Source organism: Lotus japonicus, chromosome 3, assembly GCF_012489685.1.
Source record: "Lotus japonicus ecotype B-129 chromosome 3, LjGifu_v1.2".
NCBI lineage: Eukaryota > Viridiplantae > Streptophyta > Magnoliopsida > Fabales > Fabaceae > Lotus > Lotus japonicus.
Window position 1 is genome coordinate 68,711,097 of NC_080043.1, and position 25,534 is coordinate 68,736,630.

A 25,534-nucleotide genomic window follows, 5' to 3' on the forward strand; every position below is an offset into this window, starting at 1 on the left:
ACTATCCTTCGCTCATTTAATTATTCATTTATTCCTTCATTTATTTGTTTATATCGGGACGATTTACTAACTCGATTTTTTGTTTGCTCGTATGTTCATAATGGTGCACGTCAAAACAATTCGGGAAACAAAACTTTTATTCAAATACTTGACTTAATACATTTAAAAGGGAGGGTCTCTCCTCATTTTCCTACATTCTTTGCGCTGCTCTGTTCTCTCAAGCTCCAACCGATATTTCCTGTAATCTAAGTTGCATAGTTTTCGGCTCAGCTCCTGCTTCTCAGGACCTTCTTCCACCGTCTCCAGAGCTGTTGTCACCGTTTCTTTCTCCTCCAGCAGATCCAGCTCCCGCCGGCAGAGCTCTTGAATCTCCTCCACGAAGTAGAGGAAATCTCTGAGGATAGTGTCCATCTTTGGACTCAGATCTATCCCCAGCAGCCTGTTAGTCAGGTCGTAGACGTTAGGATCCCCAGACGGATGCCTAACGTTGATGAAGAGATCTTCATCAAAGGCTTTCTTTCTGAGCTCTTCCAAACAAGCAATATAGGGAGCCATTTCCTTGATGTTTTAGAAAGCAGATGAAATGTGAAGATTGTTGCGTTTTGGTTCTTATTTATAAGCCCGATTCAGTCTCCAAATGTTATTGCTGGAGCAGTTTCTCGAGGAGTTTTTTCATAGAAAAGGAGCGACATGCGATAAAGGCTTGAGCGTTTGTGGCCGGTGGTCAACAGTAAACCATTGGAACGTGGAAAAAGCGCTTGGGCAGACGTTTGGAAATTCCCTAGGGGGAATGTCCCGCATAGTTTATCTCCCGGCGAGAGGCGTACAATTAAGACTCATAGCAAAAGCAGTAAAAACTCGGGGTTCTCATTAAAAAGAAAAAAAGAAAAAAAAGGAGACCCTTGGTACAAAGATAACAAAGATAATCTAAGGACTCCTAACATTTTGAGTTGGCTCTACATGTTCTTCTGTCAAGAAACACTCGGCGACGAAGCCTGGAGGATCGTCGGGCCCGACCAATCCTGTAGGTGTAACCCTCTTGAATGCTCCCATCTAGCTGAGATCAATCAGAGGATGGAGATGTTCGACTTGGGCTTTGGCGAGGAAAGGGCCTCGACCACGTTCAGAAACTGCAGCAACAGCAGCCTCTGGCCTCAATCTTTCTTCTAAGGCCTTCGCGTCAAGATGAGCTTGAGTCTTCGCTGAGGATAGAAGATCATCTTTCTTCGCCAGGTCAGATCGAAGGTTTTCAAGGTCGGCCTCCGTCAGAGCTATTTGGTCTGCCTTCACGTTCGATTCTAGCTGCGCCTCATACCGCAGTCGTGCAAGAGTTTTCTCCAATTCGGAAATCCTCCTATCTCGAAACTCTAAGCTACCCATTGTACTCCTATTTATATCAATTTATCTAAAAAAACTCACTCCAACGGCAAAACAACCTCCGATCTGAGAGCGCTGACCGGACAGAAGGTTGAAAGTCAGCGGGCATGGAAAGAGGACGACACCGACCAGCCCTGCTACAGAGAAGGAGAAACAGATCGACAACGAGATCTGAGACAAGCCAAAACGAAAAGCAGATTAAAGTTCAAACGTGAGGGAAAATAGGAATGAAAAAGGAGAGAGGAAACAAAGGGTTGCCGCCACACGAGGAGGCAGCGCGGAGGCCACCCATCCAAATCCTAAAACTAGGTCGAGAAAGAGATGCATAGGATAAGGTTATAGAGGGAACCTCAGCTGCAACACCATTAATTATTTAATTAAAACTACAATAAAGAAATCATAGTGGTATAGTTAGAAAAGTTATACTAAAAATGATTCTTACGAAGTTGAAAAATCAAAAAGTAGAGTGCTCCCATTCTTTTTTTGTTTTTGAAAGGGTCTTCATTAACCAAGAAGAAACGGGCATGGACGCTCATACATTAGCGCTAACAAGCGAAAGAACCATCCGTGACTCGTCAACCCAAATCACGGTGTCAAATGAGGAGGCATTCAGAGGCAAAAAGTCGGCAACCATGTTTTCTATATGACGAACAAAAGTAACATAAACTAAATCAAAATAAGAAAATAAACTATGACAATCATCAACAAGTGACGCCAAATATGTGGTTCCTCCCTGTCTAGTCCACGCCTAAAACAGTTGCAAGCAATCTATCTTAAAATAACCTGTTGGAAATCCAAATAACGAGCCACCACGATCTCCCAACGGAGGCTGGATACCACGACCCTAGGGAGAACATTGCAATGGGAAAACATGAACCTGCAACTGCCATGATTTAGCCCTGCGAATTGCGAGCTATGAAGCCAAAAGCCGACTTTTTTTTGCCACGAACGCCGCGTCCAAGTTAACTTTGATTGCGCCAAGTTTTGGATGTTGCCATGCAGCCTGGAATGCTGGAGCCTTCCTCACGGTGCTCCCATTCTTTGAAATTGCTAATATGGCATGGAATGGAGTAGAGAAATTAGATATTAGGGTTAAACGTGAAAATCGTCCCTGAATTTTGACCGAGATTTGATTTTCGTCCCTCGCCGAAAAATCTTCCTAAAGACGCCCTCAAACTACATTTTTTATTTGGAAACCATCCTTGCCGTCAATGAATTTACACGTCATTTAATGAAATGATGTGGCATGTCCACATAGACCCAAAACTGACAACTAGGCACGACGACCGGAGCATCATTGATGGCAAGGATGACAGGAAAGTCAATTTACAACTCGACATCTTGCATTTATTGAAATTTTTTATTAATTATTTAAATCAATATGTTAAATAAAAATAAGTAGTGGATTGGAAGGAAATAGTTATTTTTTTAAAATTGTTCCAAAGTAAAAATTGTGAGATTAGAGTTTTAAAATGTAGAAATGATCATTTCTACATTTTAATTATAACTAAATTATTATCAAATTATTATATCGTAATTAATATAGGGGTTATTAGAGGATGAAAGGAAATTGACATGTTATTAATGCCATCATCTCACAATTCTGCTAGCTAGCGCGCATAGGGTGGAGGTTTGGAGAAGATCAGGACTTGCAAGTTGCAATTGAGATGAAACCATGGAAAATATAAGTTGATAAACAATGATGTTCATAAGCAGAAGAAGAAAATACAAATTGAGGAATCCTGGAAGAAAAGTGGATGTTAGGGAGTGGAGTAAACATGCTGAATCTTCAAGTCCCACATCGTGAAGGGGCCTATTCAAAGAGAGTAAATTTAATGTCACGATCAAAAGCACGTGACTCGTGCGTATTCCCAACGGAGGCATCGTGCCATTTTCCTTGTACAAATTGTACATAAGTTTCATTCCTTGATCTGTTTTCTAATCAAAACTTGTGTCAAAAGTAAATGTTTCTCCGTTAGTTATAAATTCAGTTAGAGTTAGTCATAAAAAATTAAATGGAAATCAGTTATGGAAATCGGAAATCTTCAATTCATAATCCCAGATGTAATTAAATTACAAACAATTTTTCCATATACTCAAGACAGGAGTTCAGATGAGATAGTAAACATGCCAAGATTTAGATCTAATTAACCAAGAGCAAAAGTCTTTATAGCATTTCTCAAGTTTTGATTTATATGGTTTATCACTCTAAAGCCATAACTATAGTTTAATGAGAGTACTCTAGGGTTCTGCAAATAGCATGAAGTCTCTACATTCTTGACAATCGCAATCCTCAAAGCGACACTTGATGCAACCTCCACAGTAACAAGATGAGCAACCTTGGCATAATGAATAACGAGGACAAACCCTGCAACTCCTAACACTTGATCTCTCTTCTTCATGATCACAAGTTATTCTAAAAAACATGGAAATTAGAAACTTTAGGATAAAATCTAAATACTATATCAAAAATTTTAATATCAGTAAGCTGTGTGAATTGAGAGGAACTTACTTCTGATAAGGCCAATCAGAACAACTCCACATTTTGTTGTTCATAGCAGCATGGTAGATGCGGATTTCGTCCCTGCAGTTGAGACGAAACCTGCGCCTCTTGTTGCAGCTTGAACAGCGAATGAATTCATCCCTGTGAAAGTTTCGCTTACGGTTCACAGAATCAATCCAATTAGACACGTTTGCTTGATGTGTGTAATATTGTAACAAAGGTGTCTTTGAAATTGGAACTCTGTCCTCTTTTTCCTCATGAACCCAGATGTTGTTTTTCCATTTTCCACCCCCTTCTTTTCCAGCATGTTTCTCAAATTCTTCTGGAGTCAAATTCTCTATTTTTTTACAAATAAATAAATTTATGGAAAATTTAGTGTTCTCACTTGAAACTAATCAAAACATCAATGATTTTTTATCTTAATTATTAATGAAAAATGTTAGCAATACTCTCAAATAATGCATCTTGTTCCTGAACTATTGTTTACTATGTAAAACGATGAATGAGATACTAATTTAATTTGTTTCAAATTGAAAAGATCAAAGTTAAGAACTTACCTAGAGTACACTCAGAGCAGCATTGACAAGTGATGAGAAATTGGCCTTTCCCATTGATTCTTAGCCTCCCAGCAAAATCTCCGTATTTTTTGTTTGTAGTGCCACAATAAACTTCAATATAGTCATTTCCTCTCTTGAAGTCTTTATGATTTTGAGCTCTTCTTCATTGAAATTTATGACATAACCACCATCATCTTGCAACACAAGATGTTTACTTCGTTTCAATGTTCCTGTGTATTCCATTCCATCACCAAAACAACTCCAAGCCAATTAAGAATTATATAGACAAAATGAAATTACTTAAATTAAGCTCGTAAATTGGTGCAGATAATTGGTTACAATTACACAATAAAAAATTTTAATGTTGAATGTTGGTATCGACAACATCACACTCATGACACATGAGAAATAAATTGAAGAATAGCAAATATATGTTAATAGAGTGGCCTAATTAAATTTGGGAGTACTAAAAACACATCATCCTAGAAGGCTTTCCTAGAAGGTATTATTATTGATCGATCATTTATGCCTAAGATATTTGTGACCAAAAAATTATTTGATTTGTGGGAAAGGCATGAAGAAGTTGCAACAGTTGAGAGCTTTTACACACTACTACAGTAGTAACAAATTAAAGTGAGACCCGAGAGAATTGGGAAAAGGTGAAACCCTAAAATCACACAACCTTTGTTTTCTGAAAGGCCAAAGAAAATAACATTACTAGAAGAACAAGCAACCCAATATAACAAAATTTTCCTGTTCTAATAAATCTAGGTTCCCAACAGTAATAAATCTAGGTTCCCAACAGTAACAAGCAACGCGATCGAACTGCCAATGGAACTGAACTTAAAACCACTACAACATGACACTAAAATTACAGCACCCTTGGTGCATCTACCACTCTCATAACCCAGAGATGCAAACCCAAAGGTTCCCTATCCCATCTACCTCTACAATCAAAATACCTCATGCAAATTCAATGGAAAAACAACAACCAATTAACTTAAAATCTAAAAAACGGAAAAGCAATTAACAACTAATGCTAGCTTTAGTCAATTTCAGCATCAATAATTCACATGCAGTAACCCTATCCAAATGCATGCAAAAATTATAGATTTCAAGAATTAAAATAACACTGAACTTACCTTGTGTCATTTTCTCAATTTCCTTCTGTATTTCTGGTCTTGATCCTTTCCTTTCTCACCCAGCATTTGTTTCTGAGATTCAGTTTCCTAACCTGAGAATATATACAAGTCCAGAAAAAGGGATGACATCTTGTTAAGTAAATGCTAAATTAATTTCAACTTTAAGATGACGTAATAAAAGATAGTAATTTGTGGTAAAATATAAGTCACATTTATTTGATTCATTGACATGGAGTACATGTGTTATATAAAAGCAATAAATTCCGAGTTCTGCCCGGTACATTGAACGTACGTTATGTGAACCCTTTACGTGGCTATCTATGTTCAATGTCTATCAACAATATCCAATACAATTATTAGATAGTCCACCTCTTAAATCATTTCTTGAATGCTCAATTTTTTAGCGTTTGTTTTTTTTTTTGAAAGTTAGCGTTATGTTTAAAGAAAGATTTGTTAGTAATGATTTACCCACTTAATAAATTTTGGAATATTATAAATTTTATAAAAGATTATAAATTTGATATTGTCATTTTATAACAAAAATCAAGTATTAATTACAAAAAGTATTAATTACAATATTGACTACCAATATAAATTGAGGAAATTTTAAAATATTGAAATAAATTAAGTAATATTTTTATATGTGAAAATATTATTAATTAAAAGTAATAAATGTTATATATTATATATTATTTTAAATATACTATATATATTAGTCAAAATTACTTGAGAAAAATAATTATGACCAAATTTGAATAAATTTAAATTAATTAAATAATTTTGTATGCTACTAAAGTAATACTAACTAAAAATTTAAATTTTAATATTAATTTATTGTTTTTAAAAGTATAAAATAATTATGTTATTATAAAGTATTTATGACATAAAATATATAACTTGATTTGAAATATTTTTAATTAGTTAACGATTTTTTAAATTATTATATAAATAAATAATTGAAATTACTTCATTGCTAATTATTAAACATCATCTATTAAATTTTAGTAATATTTTTTTTTGACATCAAAAGTGAATATTATTATTAATAAATGAGTCATGAGAACAACCCTCTCATGTATAAAACATCTCAAATCACCCACCAAAGTGTAAAACCACATCATAGCGTTGGGCCTCGTTAAAACCTCCCTAGGAAAAGCCCAAATGGGATAAAAACCTAGGGTAGGAAAAAGAGTGCCCCAAATGATGAAATTTCAATCACAACATCCTAAATTTTAGTAATATTAATTATTATTTACAGAGATTATTCTAAATTTTTTATTAAAATATGTCAACACATTTTTAATTTATTTCCTAATAAAAAACTATTTCAATATTTATTTACTTAAACTATAAAAAAAGTTACATTCAACGCACAAGTATTATATCCAGTATAAAGATAAATTTAAATCGATCATTAAAATGTTGTAATAGTGAATATTAAATATATTTGCTTATATTTTATTTTATTATTACATCACCTGTATACTCAGTGTTATAGAACTCTAATCGATCATTGACTCGGTTAAGGTTAATGAGTCAATGGTTCAATGTGATTTATATTAATTGTAATATTTATATATATTATATTATATTTCATTTTAAAAAAATATTTATAAAAGTGGGAAATATTTCATAAGTAAAATTAAAGATTTTTACTTCACAGTATATTCATTTTTTTGTGCAACTATTCTAAAAAATAGGTTTGGCTTAGTAATAACCTTGCATATGCTACCTTGTAACTATAAGTGTCTGTGCTCAATATTGAGTTGATTGAACCATCCGTTTTTTCTCGGTTAAGTTCGATTTTGAACGATTTTATTACATGTTCGATCCAACTTAACAATCAGACCGGTTATAGTTTCGATTCACAATCTAACTAGTCGGTCTTGTGTGAGTTTCATAACTATATATGTTTATATTGGTAAAATTGTAAATTTCAGGGAGTAGATTTTGAAGGTATGAAAAACGGTAGAAAGGGGGGGGGTTTGAATAACGTTTTCAAGATAAAACTTCCACCTTAAAGATTTTAACAAATCTTTTCGAGAACTAAGTGCTAAAGATGAGAGATAGAAAAGCACACAAGGATTTTATCCTGGTTCACTTGATAAATCACTCAAGCTACTCCAGTCCACCCGTTAAGGTGATTTCTTCCTTCTTTCAATCTTCAGCCTCTATTTATACTCCAAGGATTAGGGTTGAACGTTGCATGGAAATGCTACCGTTGGAGGGCAGTTCTGGAAATTCCAGCTTCTGCTGTGGCTGAGAACGTTAGGTAGGTCGTCAAGATAGTACATATGTTTTTGTAATTGGATAGCGACTTGACCTTTAAACCTAGGAGACTTCTGATCAGGGGAATGCTTCATGTTGGAACTTGTGAAGCCAGTTGATCAGAGTCAGAGGGAAAGCACAGATCCTCTGACCGTTGTATCTTCTGATTCTGAACTCTGAGGGAAGTACATGGTCTTCAGAGTTTCTTGCTTCTGGACATCAGAGTCTTCACTCTTCAGAGTCTGGATTGTCAGAGTCTTCTACACCATCAGAGCTTCTGAGTCTTCATAGTCTTTTGGTTGTCAGATCTTCTGGATCTTCAGAACTTCTGGTGACTGAGTCCATATCAGAGTTTGTAAGACTTCAGATCTTCTGAAGCTTTTCCACTGTTCAGAGTGAACATGGAGATTGCGAAAGCGTTGCTTGGGTCACTCTTTATGCACAGTGCTTCTGATTTGTGTGAGACAGAATCAAGGTCAGAGCCTGTAAATAGCACACTCAGAAAAACACGTTAGAGTACCATAATTGTTCATACTCAAAAGGTTAACTTGTAATCATCAAAACATAGAGTTGTACTACTAGATCAAAACTTGATCTTACAATCTCCCCCTTTTTGATGATGACAAAACTAAGATTTTTGATGAACAATTCTTAAACAATAAACTGAATTCACTCAGAGTTTAGGGATATAGAATAAGACTTATCCTGATGTGAATAGTTTATCTTGCTCATTCTGAATTCAAGTCACCGCTTGATTCTGAGCTTAGCTCCCCCTGAATCTAATACTTGATGAAAACGTTAGAAAAGTCTAGATTCTGAGCTAAATAAAATAAGAGTTCAGAGTGAAAAACTTATGACATAGATGAAATAGAATAATCAGAGCGCATAAGTATTCAGAGTCAACGGACAAGGTATCAGAGTCTTGGGTATCAGAGTCAAACTTAAAATCACTTCAGAAGAAGTGAAATGTATTCCTTGTATTTACCCAGTGACACATCTATGGTCATAAAGGTGGAACTCTTAAATTCTCCAAAAGAAAAATAAATCACACTAACACAGCTTACACATCAAAAACTGGGTGTACTCCCCCTTTTTGTCATAAGCAAAAAGCTTGGGGTGTGAAAAACTTAGCTTGAAGTACAAGGTACTCTCCCTTAGAGAAGGTCTAAGTTTGAAGAAAAATAAAATGATGCATGAATCAGAGTTAGGCGAAATAAAGAGAAGAGTTAATGCAAAAGAAGAACGTTTACCACCGGCCAAGGAAGTAAAGAAAGGGTCAGTTACCAAGAACTTAACCTCGAGAAACTGTAGAAGCATTAACTTTCAGAGAGAAAGTGAAGCCTATATAAAGCGATGGCGAAAGAGGGTAAGCTTCACAACTCGAACAATTAAAAAAATGGCATCATACATGGAAGCACTTGAAGAGCTCAGAAGGAAGGCCTTTGAGGAGGACTTGTTCCTGAACATAAGGCATCCAGAGGGTACAACAACCATATCAGAGCTGACGAGGACACTGCTTGAGGAGGACCTTCGTCCAGAGCTGAAGAACGACTTGAAGGAATTTCTTGCCTTCGTGGAAGAAGTTCAAGAACTCAGCCAGCTTGAGCTGAGGCTACTGGAAGAAAGGAAGACCATAGAGGAGAAGCTCAAGACAACAGAAGAGGTTCTGGAGAGGAAAGAGCTGAACGTCAGTCTCAACAACATCCAGTATTCACTGGATCGTCTGGAGAGGGAGAGGGCAGAGCAGCGCCAAGAGTGCAGAAGAATGAGGAAGGATCCTCCATTCTAGACTTTAGGAAAAAGAAAATGTATGATGTAAACAAAATGATTATGAATAAAGAAAAACATTTTGCAAACACAATGTGACAAATATATATAGGGGAAATATATATATATGCAAAGAGAAACAGTAACAAACAAGGCAGAATAGCTAAAGTAACTTAAAGAAGATAATAAAAGGAAGTTAAAAATAAAAATAAGTTAAGAGGGAAAACAAAGAGATCCTAAGACTAGGGTTTATCAGTGCGACGCAGAAGTTCCAGCATCATTTGCTTCATGTCCTGTAGCATAGACTCATGAGTATCAAGACGTTGTTCCATGAGGTCGAGTCTGGACGAGCTTGACAGTGTGGAGCTGGAAGGAACATTCTGAGCAGCTTGATGAGCAGTAGTGGAAGCAGAAGCAGCAGGAGTAAAAACCACTGGTGCAAGTCTAAGGGCTTCAGCTTCAACTTCAAGTCTCTCTGCCTCTAATCTTTCTTGTTCAGCTTGAGCTGCGGCTTGACGTGCAGCTTCTTCAGCTTGTTCTTGCTTTCTTCTGGCCTCTTCAGCAGCTTCAAGGAGCTTATGTCGTTGTTGTTGTTCATGAAGAGCCACCCTTCTAGCAAACCTCTGCGTTGCAGCCTTGATCCTCTGATCCCTTTTTGCAGTCAGATGCTGCATCATAACTGGAAGCTGAGCTACTAGCCAAGTGCTCAGACTATTCCACTTTTCAGCCACAGACTCAGCATCCTCACTCAGATCAGTCTGACCTTGTACATTTCGTAGCATCAAAGAGGCTTCACGATTGAAAACATTGATGCACTCAGAGAGATAGGTGGGTCTGAGGGAAGTGTAGGGAACGATTGAGAGGTTGGTTTCTGGAGAGGTTGGGTGATTACTGCTATTTGCCTCAGAGACACCTTGAGGAGAACCAATGTTAAACATGTGAGCATTTGGTTCAGAGGTGCCAAGGTTAGGTTCAGAGGTTTCAACCAGAGGATTGGGTGATCTAACCGAAGAGTGGTTAGACACAGATTGTTCTGGGTCTGGTTGAACTGGTTCTTGTTGGACAGGGTCAGGTTGAGCTTGTTGTGCCAAAGGGTCTGCCTCATGTAAAGGATTGGCCAAGATAGGTTCATCTGGGTCAACTAGACGTTCAGGTCTAGGGCCAGGATATCTCCTAGGGCTTGGACAGGTGAGGTAATACTCTTCTAAGGTAGACACCTTTTCTTTTCTGACCTCCATGAATTTACGAATGGATTCAGAGTTGTTGGAAGGGGAGGAGTCAGCCACATTGGTTGGGAATGATACAGGTGTATAGACACTGGAAGAATCTGTATCAGTGGTTCTGGCAACCAGACGTTCTGATGCTCTGGGGACAGAGTGATCAGACGTTCTGGGTTCAGGTTCTGGTTGAACAGGAATTGTGAGTTCAGGTTCAAGAGTAAGGGGTTCAGATTCTGGATTGTATTGAATGGTAATAGGTGAGGTTGGATCAAAGGGTCCGGTAGGTTGGTTCTGAAGCATATTCCAGAGAGGTGCTTCATTTGGAGAGGGTTGGAAAAATGAAGACCGGGGTGAATTAGGTTGAGAGGTGGTTTGTGCAGCTGATTGGGTTTCAGGAATGGGAGTGAGTGGGTTTGTGGATCGTTTGAGCAAAGCAGAGATGGGGAGTGCATCAAATGTATTCAAATCATCATCAGAATCAATAACAGACTTACATGATGATCTCACTGATGACCTAGTCACTCTGGAAGGAGTTTCAATCCTTCTGACCACTTGAGCAGCTGGTTCCACCCTTGTAGGCTTCACCACAAGTCTGACTTGTTTCTTCTTCTTCTTGGGAGGAGAAGGACCATCTTCATTAGGACCATCATTACCATCATCTGGCTTGCTGGTTTCATCATGTTTCCTCTTTGGCTGGTCAGCTTGCTTTCTCTTTGTCAGAGGGACCTCAGATTCCTCAGAGGATTCTTCTAAGACCATCTTCCTCTGGGCTTTCCTCTTGGGAGGGGAGTCAAACTCTTGAGCTGACGGCAGTCTTCTGAAGAATTCATCTAAGTCAATTTCAAATCCTTGAGCCCTTAGGTCTTCAACATAGCACCTAATTGCTTCAGGGTTGTCTGCCTGTGTCCACAGAGGATAGTCATTCAGAGGCACCCTTCTCTGTCTGATTTCAGCAGATGTATCTTCATGAGCTGGGGCAATTTTCTTCTGGACTAAACCCATCTTCTTCAAAGAATTGGCAGTGAAGACATCACTGACAATGGTGGTCAAATCCTCTATGCATCCAGCATTGACCAGATCTTGCACAAGGTTGCTCTCAATGAAGAGATATGATAGCAATCTCCCAAAAGGAATATATTTGATTGCTGACTTGATGGAGGCAGTAGTTCTGGACTTCTTGATACACTCCTTCAAGTAAGAGAACAGGAAGTAGGGAAGGCAGATCTTCTGCTTGTCTTGGATGAAAAACAACATTGCCTTCTGGCTGAAGTTGATGTAATCTGGGGAACTTCCCTTTGGCCTCTGGTTGATACAGTGCAGCAGAATCTTGTGCCAGATTCTGAGCTTGGGATGAAGGTCCACCACCTTGTAATCAGTCTTGCCCGGTTTGTATGTGGTGTACAGGGCCTTGTTGGTCTCATCCTTCGTTTTGGGTTTCAGCTTCGATTCAGTGAGTTGGAATCGATACCCATGTGCAGTGTCTGCACCCAGCAAATTCACGAATGACTTCTCAGTAATTATGATCCTCCTACCAGGAATGTGGGAGACCACCTGAGTGTCATTGCAGTCAGCGTGTTTCCAGAATTCCTTGACCAATTTGTCATACACCGGTCCTCGAAGCCTGTTGAAGTAACTTTCCCAGCCTTGAACATGGACTTCAGGACGAAGATCATACCCATTTGCAGCAAGATTGTCGAGGTCGAATCTCCATTCTGCCAGCACTTGAAGTTCTTCAGGAGCATACACACAATGAACGACACAGCCCCGTTCTGCAATCGGAATAACTTGCTCTTGACCTTGAGCAGGAGCTTCAGGACCCAATTGGCCTGTAGCTTGACCCACTATCATGTGAGGGAACCTGGTTGCTTCGGCAGCTTCGTTTCTGGTTTGTCTCACCATTGTTGAGCGGTTGAAGGTTTAGGGTAGAAGGTGAAGATGATGAATAGAGAGAGAGAGAGAGAGAGAGATCGTGGGTGAGAGATTTTGAAAAACTGAATAGAGAGAGAATAAAACCGAGAATGTAGGAGATCGTGTGTGTATAGTGGGTTTTGACAAATAACCGTTGTTGATTCAAAAAGCAAATTAAAATCAACGGTTAAAAATTAAAGACATCATAGTAACAGTAAATACACATATCACACACAGGAGAGAAGCACATCTACACACGTTATGACAGACTGTCACACGGGCACAAGGAACTATGCATCAGAGATACTGACACACGTGTTACTGTCTCAGCTTCAGAGTCAGTACCAATGGGTACGTACACTCTGATGGAGTTACCTTCTGGACTAGACATCTTCTGATCAAGAAGTATCATAGTCAGAGGTTCTGATCCATCTTCACTCTGGACAAAAGTCCATATTCAGATTTTTCAGAATAAAATTAAATCTATCCTCTGCTAAGGGCTTTGTAAAGATATCTGCCCATTGATGGTCAGTATCAACAAACTTCAGAAGAAGTACGCCCTTCTGTACATAATCTCTAATAAAGTGATACTTTACCTCAATGTGCTTTGCTCTTGAATGTAAGATAGGATTCTTACTCAATGATATTGCAGCAGTGTTATCACAATAGATTGGGATATTGCTCTCAAGGATCTGATAATCCTCCAGTTGATGTTTCATCCAGAGCATCTGGGTGCTGCATATTGCTGCTGAGATATATTCTGCCTCTGCAGTGGATAGTGCAATGGTTGATTGCCTCTTGCTTGCCCATGAGACTAGATTACTTCCCAGAAATTGACAATTTCCAGAAGTACTTTTTCTCTCTGTTCTTTCTCCAGCATAATCAGCATCACAATAACCTGAAAGCTTATACTCTGATGTTTTCTTATACATCAAGCCAAGGTTAGTGGTGCCTTTCAGATACCTCAGGATCCTCATAACAGCAGTTAAGTGGGTTTCCCTTGGATCTGATTGGAAACGAGCACATAAGTGAACACTAAATAATATATCTGGCCTAGATGCAGTTAAATATAGAAGAGATCCTATCATACCACGATAAAGCTTCTGACAAACTTTACCACTTGCATCTTCTTTCTCCAGAATGCATGTAGGATGCATTGGAGTCTTAGTCACTGTAGATTCCAGCATGTTGAACTTTTTTAGAAGTTCTTTAGTGTACTTGCTCTGATGGATGTATGTTCCTTCTGGTGTTTGATCAACTTGTATTCCCAGAAAGTACTTTAGTTCTCCCATCATACTCATCTCAAATTCAGCCTGCATCATCTCAGAAAATTCTTTGCATAGAGTTTGATTAGCAGAACCAAATATAATATCATCAACATAGATTTGCACAATTAAGATATCATCTTTATAAGTTTTGCAAAAGAGAGTTGTATCTACTTTACCCCTTACAAACTCATTCTCCAGAAGGAATGAGCTGAGTCTCTCATACCATGCTCTGGGAGCTTGCTTTAGACCATAGAGTGATTTCTTCAATTTGAACACATGGTCTGGTTTCTTCTCATCTTCAAAACCTAGGGGTTGATGAACATAGACTTCCTCTGAAATATAACCATTTAGGAAAGCACTTTTCACATCCATCTGATGAAGGACTATGTTGTGATTCACTGAGAAAGAGATAACCTGTCTGATTGCTTCTAGTGTTGCTACTGGAGCAAATGTTTATGTGTAGTCTATTCCTTCCTGCTGGCTGTAGCCTTGAGCAACTAGCCTTGCCTTGTTTCTGACTACATCTCCTTTCTCATTCAACTTGTTTCTGAACACCCATTTTGTACCAATTACATGGACACTCTCAGGCTTCTTCACTAAGCTCCAAACATCGTTCTTGGAGAATTGATTCAATTCTTCTTCCATAGCCAGAATCCAATCCTTGTCCTGAAGAGCTTCATCTATGGACTTGGGTTCAATTAAGGACACCAATCCTTTCAGACTGAGCAGAGTCTCTTCAGAGGGTCTGAAGGCTGATCTGGTTCTGACTGGTTCATCTTTGTTGCCCAAATCAATTCCTTAGGGTGAGCTGCAGTGATTCTGCTCTTCTTCAGAGTTTGTGAATCAGAGGGACCAGCTTCTTCTTCTGGTTCATCTTCCTCTGGCTCAGCTTCCTCTGGAGCTTTGCCTTTGTCAGAAACATTTATACTTAAATCTGCAAATTTCTCAACTAGCTTTGACTGGTCAGAGTCAAGCTTATCGTCAAATCTAACATGAATAGACTCTTCAATAGTCTTTGCATCAGTATTGTAAAATCTAAAACCTTTAGATCTATCAGAGTAACCAAGTAATAGACATTTAGAAGACTTAGCATCAAATTTATGCAATCTATCCTTAGTATTAAGAACATAACAAACACAACCAAAAGGATGAAAATAAGAAATGTTGGGTTTTATGTTCTTCCACAATTCATAGGGAGTCTTATTCAGAATTGGTCTCACAGAGATTCTGTTCTGGATGTAACATGTTGTATTTACTGCCTCTGCCCAAAAGTGCTAAGCCATGCCAGTTTCTTGGAACATGGTTCTAGCCATCTCCTGAAGAGTTCTGTTCTTCCTCTCAACGACACCATTTTGTTGAGGAGTTCTGGGACAAGAGAAATCATGTGCAATTCCATAGGAATCAAACAGACTCTCAAACTTGTCATTCTCAAACTCTCCACCATGGTCACTTCTGACACGCACAATCCTACAATCCTTCTCGTTTTGCACTTGGGCAATGAAGGTAGAGAACACAGCATGAGACTCATCCTTGCGGGTTAGAAACTTTACCCATGTCCAGCGGCTATAGTCTTCAACGATGACCATCCCATATCTCTTGCCACCTATAGACTCAGTTTTCACTGGTCCAAACAGGTCGATATGCAGAAGTTCCAACGGCCTTGAGGTTGAGACAACATTCTTTGCCTTGAAAGGGACTTTAGTGAATTTGCCTTTCTGACATGCTTCACAAAGAGCGTCTGAAGCGAACTTCAGATTGGGTAAGCCCCTGACAAGGTTTAGCTTGCTCAGCTGAGAAATCTTTCTCATACTGGCATGCCCTAACCGTCTATGCCATACCCACTGCTCTTCATTAACAGAAAGAAGGCACTTCACATTCTGAGCCTCCAACTCAGATAATCTGATCTTATAAATGTTGTTCTTCCTCTTGCTGTTAAACAGAACAGAGCCATCGATCTGACTTACAGCCCTGCAAGACTTTTGATTGAAAATAACATCATAACCCTTGTCAGCTAATTGACTTATAGACAATAAGTTATGAGTTAAGCCGTCTACCAATAACACATTATCAATGCATGGACTACTATCTACACAAATAGTACCAGTACCAACAATTTTACCCTTTTCATTTCCTCCAAAGCCAACTTCGCCTCCAGGCTTAAGTTTTAGCTCTTGGAACATACGCCTTTCTCCCATCATGTGACGCAAGCATCCACTGTCCAGATACCATGATTGGTGTTTCAGTGGAGCTATCAAGGATATTTGCAACATAGATAATCTTGTCCTTAGGTACCCACTTTTTGGGTCCTTTCTTGTTAGTTACCCCAGAGGTTCTGATCACCTTGGGTTTCTCAACATGATAGTGTAAAGGAATTTTTGCATGATATTTAGACATGGAGAAAGATCCCTTTTTAAGAGGGGTTTTAGCAACTTTAGCAGGTAAAGGATCAGGCAATATAATACCAGAGGGAACAAAGCATTCATACAAAGATTTAGCTTTAGACACAGAGGGCTCATTTCTAATGGGTTTAGAATAGCCAATGCCATGCATTCCATTTCTGCTTACGCCATAGATCATTGAAGCCATTAAGCTTCTATCTACGCTCTTAGCCAGGAATCTTTGAAAAGACTTTTCATACTTAGATTCATTTCTACAATCAGAGGCATCACAAGCAACTATTTATTCTAACTTAGCAATCTGGTTCTTAAGCACAGAGTTAGAATTTACCAAAGCATGATTATCATTTTTCAAATCAGAAATAATTTTCTCATGTTCAGAAGGAGTCTTAGAAACAGCAGATAAGTTCTTTTTCAACTTCTTATGCTTAGACAATAAAGAATTATACTTATCCATGATATCAGACAAAGCATGTTTTAGTTCAGAGGTAGAGAAAGAAGCGAATACCTCATTTTCATCGTCTGAGTTAGGATCTCCTTCTGATTCTGAGTCAGAGTCAACAGCTTCTTTTGACTCTGCTCCTTTGTCTTTGACAATAGCCATGAGTCCTTGGACTTCACCATCAGAGTCAACATCCTATGACTCTGATTCATCAAATGTCACCATCAGACTCTTCTTCGTCTTGAAGTGCTTCTTTGGCTTCTTGTCCTTCTTCAACCTTGGACAATCACTTTTGTAGTGCCCTGATTCTTTGCACTCAAAACATGTGACTTCCTTGATTGATGACTTCTTCTGGCCTGAGGATTCAGACTTTCCTTTGGCCTTTCCAGAGCTTCTGTACTTGCTTTGCTTGTGCTTCCAGATGCGGTTGAGTCTCTTGGAGATCAGAGTCAGCTCATCTTCATCAGAATCTTCTGATGCTTCTTCAGATTCTTCTGCTTCAGCTTGGAGAGCCTTTGACTTCTCAGCCTTAGCCTTTTCAGATTTGGATTTCAAGGCTATAGACTTTTTCCTCAGATCTTGCATCTCAGAAAGCTTCAGCTCATGACATTTCAGAATGCTAATGAGTTCTTCTAAACTCATACGCTCGACATCTCTTGTGAGCTATATTGATGTCAATAAAGGCATCCAGCTTTCAGGAAGAGACCTGATGACCCTTATGACGTGATCTTTTGTTGTGTAGCTCTTGTTGAGAGGTCGTATTCCAGCTACAAGCAACTGGAATCTGGAGAACATTTCTTCAATGGACTCATTTGGCTCCAAAATGAAGGATTCATACTTTTGGATCAAAGACAATGCCTTTGATTCTTTAACTTTCTTGTTTCCTTCATGAGACATCTTCAGAGATTCAAAAATGCCTTTTGCATACTCACGATCTGTAATCTTCTGGTACTCTTCATAAGAAATAGCACTTAGAAGAATTGCTCTTGCTTTGTGATGTTGTGAGTACAGCTTCTTTTGATCTGCAGTCATCTCTGACCTTGGAATCTTCTTGCCATCTGTATCGACTGGACGCTCATAGCCATCCACAATGATATCCCAGAGATCTGCATCAAAACCCAGAAAGAAACTTTCGAGTCTATCTTTCCAATACTCGAACCTTTGACCATCGAACATAGGAGGCTTTGCGTTGTATCCATCTTTCTGTGTTTCACTGGTGGTAGCCATTATTTTTCACACCGGCCCGGATCACTGAACACTGTTAGGTGTGGTAATCAAAACTTGCGCTCTGATACCGATTGAAGGTATGAAAAAGGTAGAAAGGGGGGGTTTGAATAACGTTTTCAAGATAAAACTTCCACCTTAAAGATTTTAACAAATCTTTTCGAGAACTAAGTGCTAAAGATGAGAGATAGAAAAGCACACAAAGATTTTATCCTGGTTCACTTGATAAATCACTCAAGCTACTCCAGTCCACCCGTTAAGGTGATTTCTTCCTTTTTAGAATGAAGGCAATCCACTAATCAGGTATGTGTTTCAACTGCACTTGAAACCTACAAGTGACTAACAATACACTGACTTAGCTCACCCTAAGATTCATTCTCTTAGTCTTCTCTAGGATCCGATCAACCTTGATCTCCTAAAGGAAAACTATACAACTGTATATGAGGTTCTTGTTTACAAAGAAAGTGCTTCTAAAAAGCTTATAGTAAACACAATGAAATTCAGGATGAAAGAAAGCTTAGAAGGATTTGAATATTTCTTGCGCGTGTGTAAATGCTTCTAGCCGCTTCTTTCAATCTTCAACCTCTATTTATACTCCAAGGATTAGGGTTGAACGTTGCATGGAAATGCTACCGTTGGAGGGCAGTTCTGGAAATTCCAGCTTCTGCTGTGGCTGAGAACGTTAGGTAGGTCGTCTGGATAGTACATATGCTTTTGTACTTGGATAGCGACTTGACCTTTAAACCTAGGAGACTTCTGATCAGGGGAATGCTTCATGTTGGAACTTGTGAAGCCGGTTGATCAGAGTCAGAGGGAAAGCACAGATCCTCTGACCGTTGTATCTTCTGATTCTGAACTCAGAGGGAAGTACATGGTCTTCAGAGTTTCTTGCTTCTGGACATCAGAGTCTTCACTCTTCAGAGTCTGGATTGTCAGAGTCTTCTACACCATCAGAGCTTCTGAGTCTTCAGAGTCTTTTGGTTGTCAGATCTTCTGGATCTTCAGAACTTCTGGTGACTGAGTCCATATCAGAGTTTGTAAGACTTCAGATCTTCTGAAGCTTTTCCACTGTTCAGAGTGAACATGGAGATTGCGAAAGCGTTGCTTGGGTCACTCTTTATGCACAGTGCTTCTGATTTGTGTGAGACAGAATCAAGGTCAGAGCCTGTAAATAGCACACTCAGAAAAACACGTTAGAGTACCATAATTGTTCATACTCAAAAGGTTAACTTGTAATCATCAAAACATAGAGTTGTACTACTAGATCAAAACTTGATCTTACAGATGTCTTGGTTTCAAAGCCATCTACCTTAGCTCAAGCAAAATACATTTTAATCGCCATAGATTATTTAACCTAGCGGATAATGGATCGAGGAGGAATGATTATCCAACATCACTTAAAAAAAAGAATTTTTGATCAGTATAATAAAACTATCCAATTGACATATACGATTTAGTGATGGTTGCTAAATGCATTTACAATTTTTTTTTATGAGTTTAGCGGGAGTTTTAAACATCCACTAAATATTTTTCAGCGAATTTTCCATCCAAGTTTTTCTTGTGAAAGTTCTTACAAATATTTCGTACGAATGTTTTTTTTCAAAAATATGTGGTTTAGGAAAAGTTGTAAGAATTCACAGGAAAGTTGACAAAAAAATCTATTTGTCAACGAATAATAAAAATTTGATCTTTATGAGTTCCAGTATGCTACTAATTAGTAATTGATGTTTGTTATTGCTATAATTCATTAGTCTTCTTTCTGACTTTTCTCTGGCATTTTTCCGTAAGCTTGCGGAGGATGGTGGTCTCAACTGTAATGCGCTGATGGTTTCTGTCAAACCCAAAACGAAATGTGCACTGTTAGAATATAATATAAAACCATTGATGCGGCTCTTACCCAAAAGCTACCTCAACTCTTGACCTAGCTTTTGGGTTGAGTTAGGGCTCCTAATATGGTATCATAAAGTATCCTAGATCCATTTGTTGACTCCTCATATTTGGGTCACCCGTTTCATTCCACGCTCCAGATGTCCAACCTTGGGCGTGAGGGTGTGTGTTAGAGTCTCACATTGGCTAGAGATGTGGCCAATCAAGCACTTATAAATGATAGTGCAAACCTCAACTCTTGAGCTAGCTTTTGGGTTGAGTTAGACCTCCTAATATGTCAAATAACCACTTATCCCAAAATCTTAAGTTGTTGGGTAAGGGCCACATCAATGATTTTATATTATATTCTAGCATGCCACCTCACGCAAAAACCCTTTGGACTTGAAGCGTGGATGAATGGACAGACCCACCTACCATGTGTTTAAATTCCACTTTTTAATTAGAAAGTGAGGGGAGCAATGATCAAACACTAGACCACTACGTCATAGAGGCTCTAAGACCATGTCAATTAACCAATTATCCTAATCGCTCAAGCTGTTAGATAAGGGCCACATCAATGATTTTATATTATATTCTAACATACACTCATACAGAGACGGTGTGATTATTCATGGGGTCGGAAGTTTGTGTGTTAATGAGATTGGGAGGGCAATAGAAATCAAAGTAAGGTTCTTAATGGTGCTCTTTCTTTTGAATTTTAGCTAGCATCATGATTTTCTGTTAGCAATAATAGAAACTTACGTATTTTAATGGTAATCATTGTTTAATTTTGTATATCTCAAATGCCATAGTAATAGAAACTATATTTTCTTTACTCCATGCTCTATAATATTGAGTCAGTTTTATTCCAGTATGTTTTCACTAATTTAAACTAGTGAAAAATTTTCTATGGCACTGTTCCATTCGAATAACATTTTTTCTCAAATAATTTATATTGGAAACTTCTGAAACACACCTGACTTGTTCCTCTTTTGACCTAAAAACATCAGGAAAAAATAGTAGCCTATTAAAGAAGTATACTTTTAAGATGTTTGTTTTAGAGTCTTATACCCAAAAGACAATCCTTCAGCTGAAGAAATCTGTTAGTATTTCTCCTATAATTTTTCTGATCATGGAACTTTCATGTGATCTCATTTTTTGAAGTGGGGAATAGAGATGCAGGAGGAAATGAGACAATAGATGCTTTTGTTAGGTTAAATGACATTATCTAATTAGTTGATTAAACAGTCAATTTTGCTCTAACGTTTACCCATGAAATTTTCATTCTATAGCACAGTCTTTCCACAATGTATGAAACTGTATTCCAGTTTAGGTGAAACAAAAGAGTAGAGTGAAATTACAAGTTTTCTTGTCTGATTGTATTAGTTGATTGTGTGTGCTTCTCCACTGTAAGTAACTTTTTTCGGATGGTGTTTTCACTCTGTGACATGCCACAAATATATTGTAACAGATACAAAATCCTGGCTGTTTAGTCATGGTGGACAACTGCTATGGTGAGTTTGTGGAAAGCATTGAACCTCCCATAGTGGTAAGTGATAATGAATCATGTTGCATTATTCCAAGGATGTCTAGTATCACATTATACATTGGTGGGCATGGTGCAGATTTGATCGCAGGCAGTCTGATTAAGAATCCTGGTGGAACAATTGCACCATGTGGTGGATATGTTGCTGGGAGAAAAAAATGGGTTGAAGCAGCTGCAGCCCGTCTTTCTGCAGCTAGTGTTCGTGTCCCGGTTGTGATACTGTGTACTTTCTAAATGATTGGTGACTGATTTTTGTTTTAATATTGTTAAGTTACAGGCGTTACTAGCAAGAATATGTTACTGGTCGAAAAGCTGCTTTTGATGTAAACAAAAGCCAGTCAGTTCGGAATCTCTTTTCAATTTTTGACATGATAGCTATTCAGATGAAAAGTAAAATCAATTTTCAATGCCAATAGGCTTTATAGTTTGGAAGCCGTGAGCGCCTCCTTACTTTCTGTGAAGGCTATTCAGAGTAGCTCTTCGTTTGGTTCATACACCAAACCAATAGCGGGTATCACTCCTGGATATGCAGCAGAGGTCTGTTCAGATTTCTCTCAATGTTATGTTTTGCACCTTTTGTGATGTTCACTTTTCTTTCCTAGCAGAAATTAATAACTGTTTGATATCAATCTCAGGTGATCTTTGCTGATGGAACCTTTATTGATGGGAGTACTAGTGAGCTTTCATGCAATGGACCTCTTAGAGAGCCATTTGCTGTATTTTACCAGGTATATACTTGTGTTTTGTATCATGCTATACTACTACTACCTATGATCTGCTATTTACTTGTTATCTTGATTTTATTTTCCAAGTGTAGGGTGGCACTCATTGGACTCAATGGGGCTTAGTTCTTGGAGAAGTTTTGAAATCTATATGATGGAATGTAAATATCAGTCACTTCTACATGTAAAGGAACAACTGTCTAGAACTTGTTTTTTGGAGTTCTATTCTAGATTGTGCAGGTTTTGATATGTATGTAGTTGTCAACCTCATCGAATGAGCTTTCTATTTTAATATTCCAAAATATTTGTAGTTTTAGAAAACCAATGCAACAACAAACATTTTGGAAAACCAATGCAACCACAAGGGGTGGTACAAGTGGTGAATAGCTTTTTATAAGCCAATGTAGTGAATGTGCATTTCCTAGGGATTTCGCCTAGGCTTCTAGCCTTGGTTCAATCCTCTCTGAGGTAAAAAATAATATATTTGTGGTCAGGGACATCACCATCATATCCTGAGGCAGAATGTAAAATTGTTTTAACGTATCAAGTTCAAAAAATAAGTATTGTTAAAACACATTACCGGGTTTTCAAGTTCTCGACAGTATTGGCGACTTGGTGTTTGTGTTTCGTGAATTTCAAAACCCGGAACACATGTTCGAGATTTTTTACTTTTGGGTTTTCAAGACCCCGAAACACATAACATTCCATACTGGAAACTATAGCTCTAGCTCTCAGAACGTTATACATTGAAAAGTCTTTTGGGTTTTAGACCCCCATACAAATGTTAACGGTACATTAAATTACCGCATGTTTGAGTTTTCAGATTGTGATAATGTACTTAATTGAGGGCATTAGGTGTTATCTAATGTCACTAGTTACCTAGATTTTTGGTAAACAGTAAGAAATCCAAATCTTGATGAAGAGGCTGGATTTAGATCCTCTTTGTGTTCTTTAATGAAAACGTTTTAAATGTCAAGGTAAAAGATTGAAAGGAAAAAGAAGAACAGAAAACAAAAAGAAATTAAAATGGCAAAGGAATTGACATTACATTTACATTGAATATAAAAGTGAGAATCACAACATACTCTTAGTCTCTTTGTAACCACCTCTCATATAAGACTTGTAGGCATCCATGGAGAGTTTTGAGTAATTGTGTGAATCTGATTAATTTTACAAACAAAAGTCCTATTTATAAAACTTAAAATGAAACCGCTACTGGATCATACAGACCATATTAAAACTAAGAGAATGACTCCCAACATTTGAGCCATACACTTGGCATAACTACAAGACACATAAAATCAACTTCCATGTCTGCTTCATGCCTTCTTGCCACGCTCCACTTAATTTTACAAGAAAAGTGGATGTTAGGGAGTGGAGTAAACATGCTGAATCTTCAAGTCCCACATCGTGAAGGGGCCTATTCAAAGAGAGTAAATTTGATGTCACGAGCAAAAGCAGGACAAGCACGTGACTCGTGCGTATTCCACAACGGAGGCATCGTGCCATTTTCCTTGTACAAATTTGTACATAAGTTTCATTCCTTGATCTATTTTCTAATCATAACTTGTGTCAAAAGTAAATGTTTCTCCGTTAGTTATAAATTCAGTTAGAGTTAGTCATAAAAAATTAAATGGAAATCAGTTATGGAAATCGGAAATCTTCAATTCATAATCCCAGATGTAATTAAATTACAAACAATTTTTCCATATACTCAAGACAGGAGTTCAGATGAGATAGTAAACATGCCAAGATTTAGATCTAATTAACCAAGAGCAAAAGTCTTTATAGCATTTCTCAAGTTTTGATTTATATGGTTTATCACTCTAAAGCCATAACTATAGTTTAATTAGAGTACTCTAGGGTTCTGCAAATAGCATGAAGTCTCTACATTCTTGACAATCGCAACCTTCAAAGCGACACTTGATGCAACCTCCACAGTAACAAGATGAGCAACCTTGGCATAATGAATAGCGAGGACAAACCCTGCAACTCCTAACACTTGATCTCTCTTCTTCATGATCACAAGTTATTCTAAAAAACATGGAAATAAGAAACTTTACGATAAAATCTAAATACTATATCAAAAAATTTAATATCAGTAAGGTGTGTGAATTAAGAGGAACTTACTTCTGATAAGGCCAATCAGAACAACTCCACATTTTGTTGTTCATAGCAGCACGGTAGATGTGGATTTCGTCCCTGCAGTTGAGACGAAACCTGCGCCTCTTGTTGCAGCTTGAACAGCGAATGAATTCATCCCTGTGAAAGTTTCGCTTACGGTTCACAGAATCTATCCAATTAGACACGTTTGCTTGATGTGTGTAATATTGTAACAAAGGTGTCTTTGAAATTGGAACTCTGTCCTCTTTTTCCTCATGAACCCAGATGTTGTTTTTCCATTTTCCACTCCCTTCTTTTCCAGCATGTTTCTCAAATTCTTCTGGAGTCAAATTCTCTATTTTTTTACAAATAAATAAATTTATGGAAAATTTAGTGTTCTCACTTGAAACTAATCAAAACATCAATGATTTTTTATCTTAATTATTTAAGAAAAATGTTAGCAACACTCTCAAATAATGCATCTTGTTCTTGTTTACTATGTAAAACGATGAATGAGATACTAATTTAATTTGTTTCAAATTGAAAAGATCAAAGTAAAGACATTACCTAGAGTACACTCAGAGCAACACTGACAAGTGATGAGAAATTGGCCTTTCCAATTGATTCTTAGCCTCCCAGCAAAATCTCCGTATTTTTTGTTTGTAGTGCCACAATAAACTTCAATATAGTCATTTCCTCTCTTGAAGTCTTGGATGGTTTTGAGCTCTTCTTCATTGAAATTTATCACATAACCACCATCATCTTGGAACACAAGATGTTTTCTTCATTTCAATGTTCCTGTGTATTCCATTCCATCACCAAAACAACTCAAAGCCAATTAAGAATTATATAGACAAAATGAAATTACTTAAATTAAGCTCGTAAATTGGTGCAGATAATTGGTTACAATTACACAATAAAAAATTTAAATGTAGATGAAATACTTTGAGGCATGAAAATGGTGAATGTTGGTATCGACAACATCACACTCATGACACACGAAAAATAAATTGAAGTATAGCAAAGATATGTTAATAGAGTGGCCTAATTAAATTTGAGAGTACTAAAAACACAACATTCTAGAAGGCTTTCCTAGAAGGTATTATTATTGATCGATCATTTATGCCTAAGATATTTGTGACTAAAAAATTATTTGATTTGTGCAAAAGGAATGAAGAAGTTGCAATAGTTGAGAGCTTTTATACACTACATAAGTACCAAATTA

General features: G+C 37.7%; 2 protein-coding genes across 2 annotated transcripts; one reads left to right on the top strand and one right to left on the bottom strand.

Annotated features, from left to right (window-relative positions):
- Positions 1–3,618: 3,618 nt before the first annotated feature.
- Positions 3,619–5,589, bottom strand: LOC130744585 (protein ULTRAPETALA 1-like). Its single transcript, XM_057596756.1, has 3 exons — positions 5,580–5,589; positions 3,890–4,217; positions 3,619–3,793 (listed from the first exon to the last, which is right to left on the bottom strand). Exons 1-3 carry the CDS (start codon positions 5,587–5,589, stop codon positions 3,619–3,621), a joined length of 513 nt encoding a protein of 170 aa, XP_057452739.1.
- Positions 5,590–21,433: 15,844 nt separating this feature from the next.
- On the top strand, positions 21,434–22,361 carry LOC130744586 (uncharacterized). The gene is made up of 5 exons (XM_057596757.1): positions 21,434–21,707; positions 21,756–21,807; positions 21,901–22,021; positions 22,120–22,212; positions 22,302–22,361. Exons 1-5 carry the CDS (start codon positions 21,434–21,436, stop codon positions 22,359–22,361), a joined length of 600 nt encoding a protein of 199 aa, XP_057452740.1.
- The last annotated feature ends 3,173 nt before the right edge of the window (positions 22,362–25,534 follow it).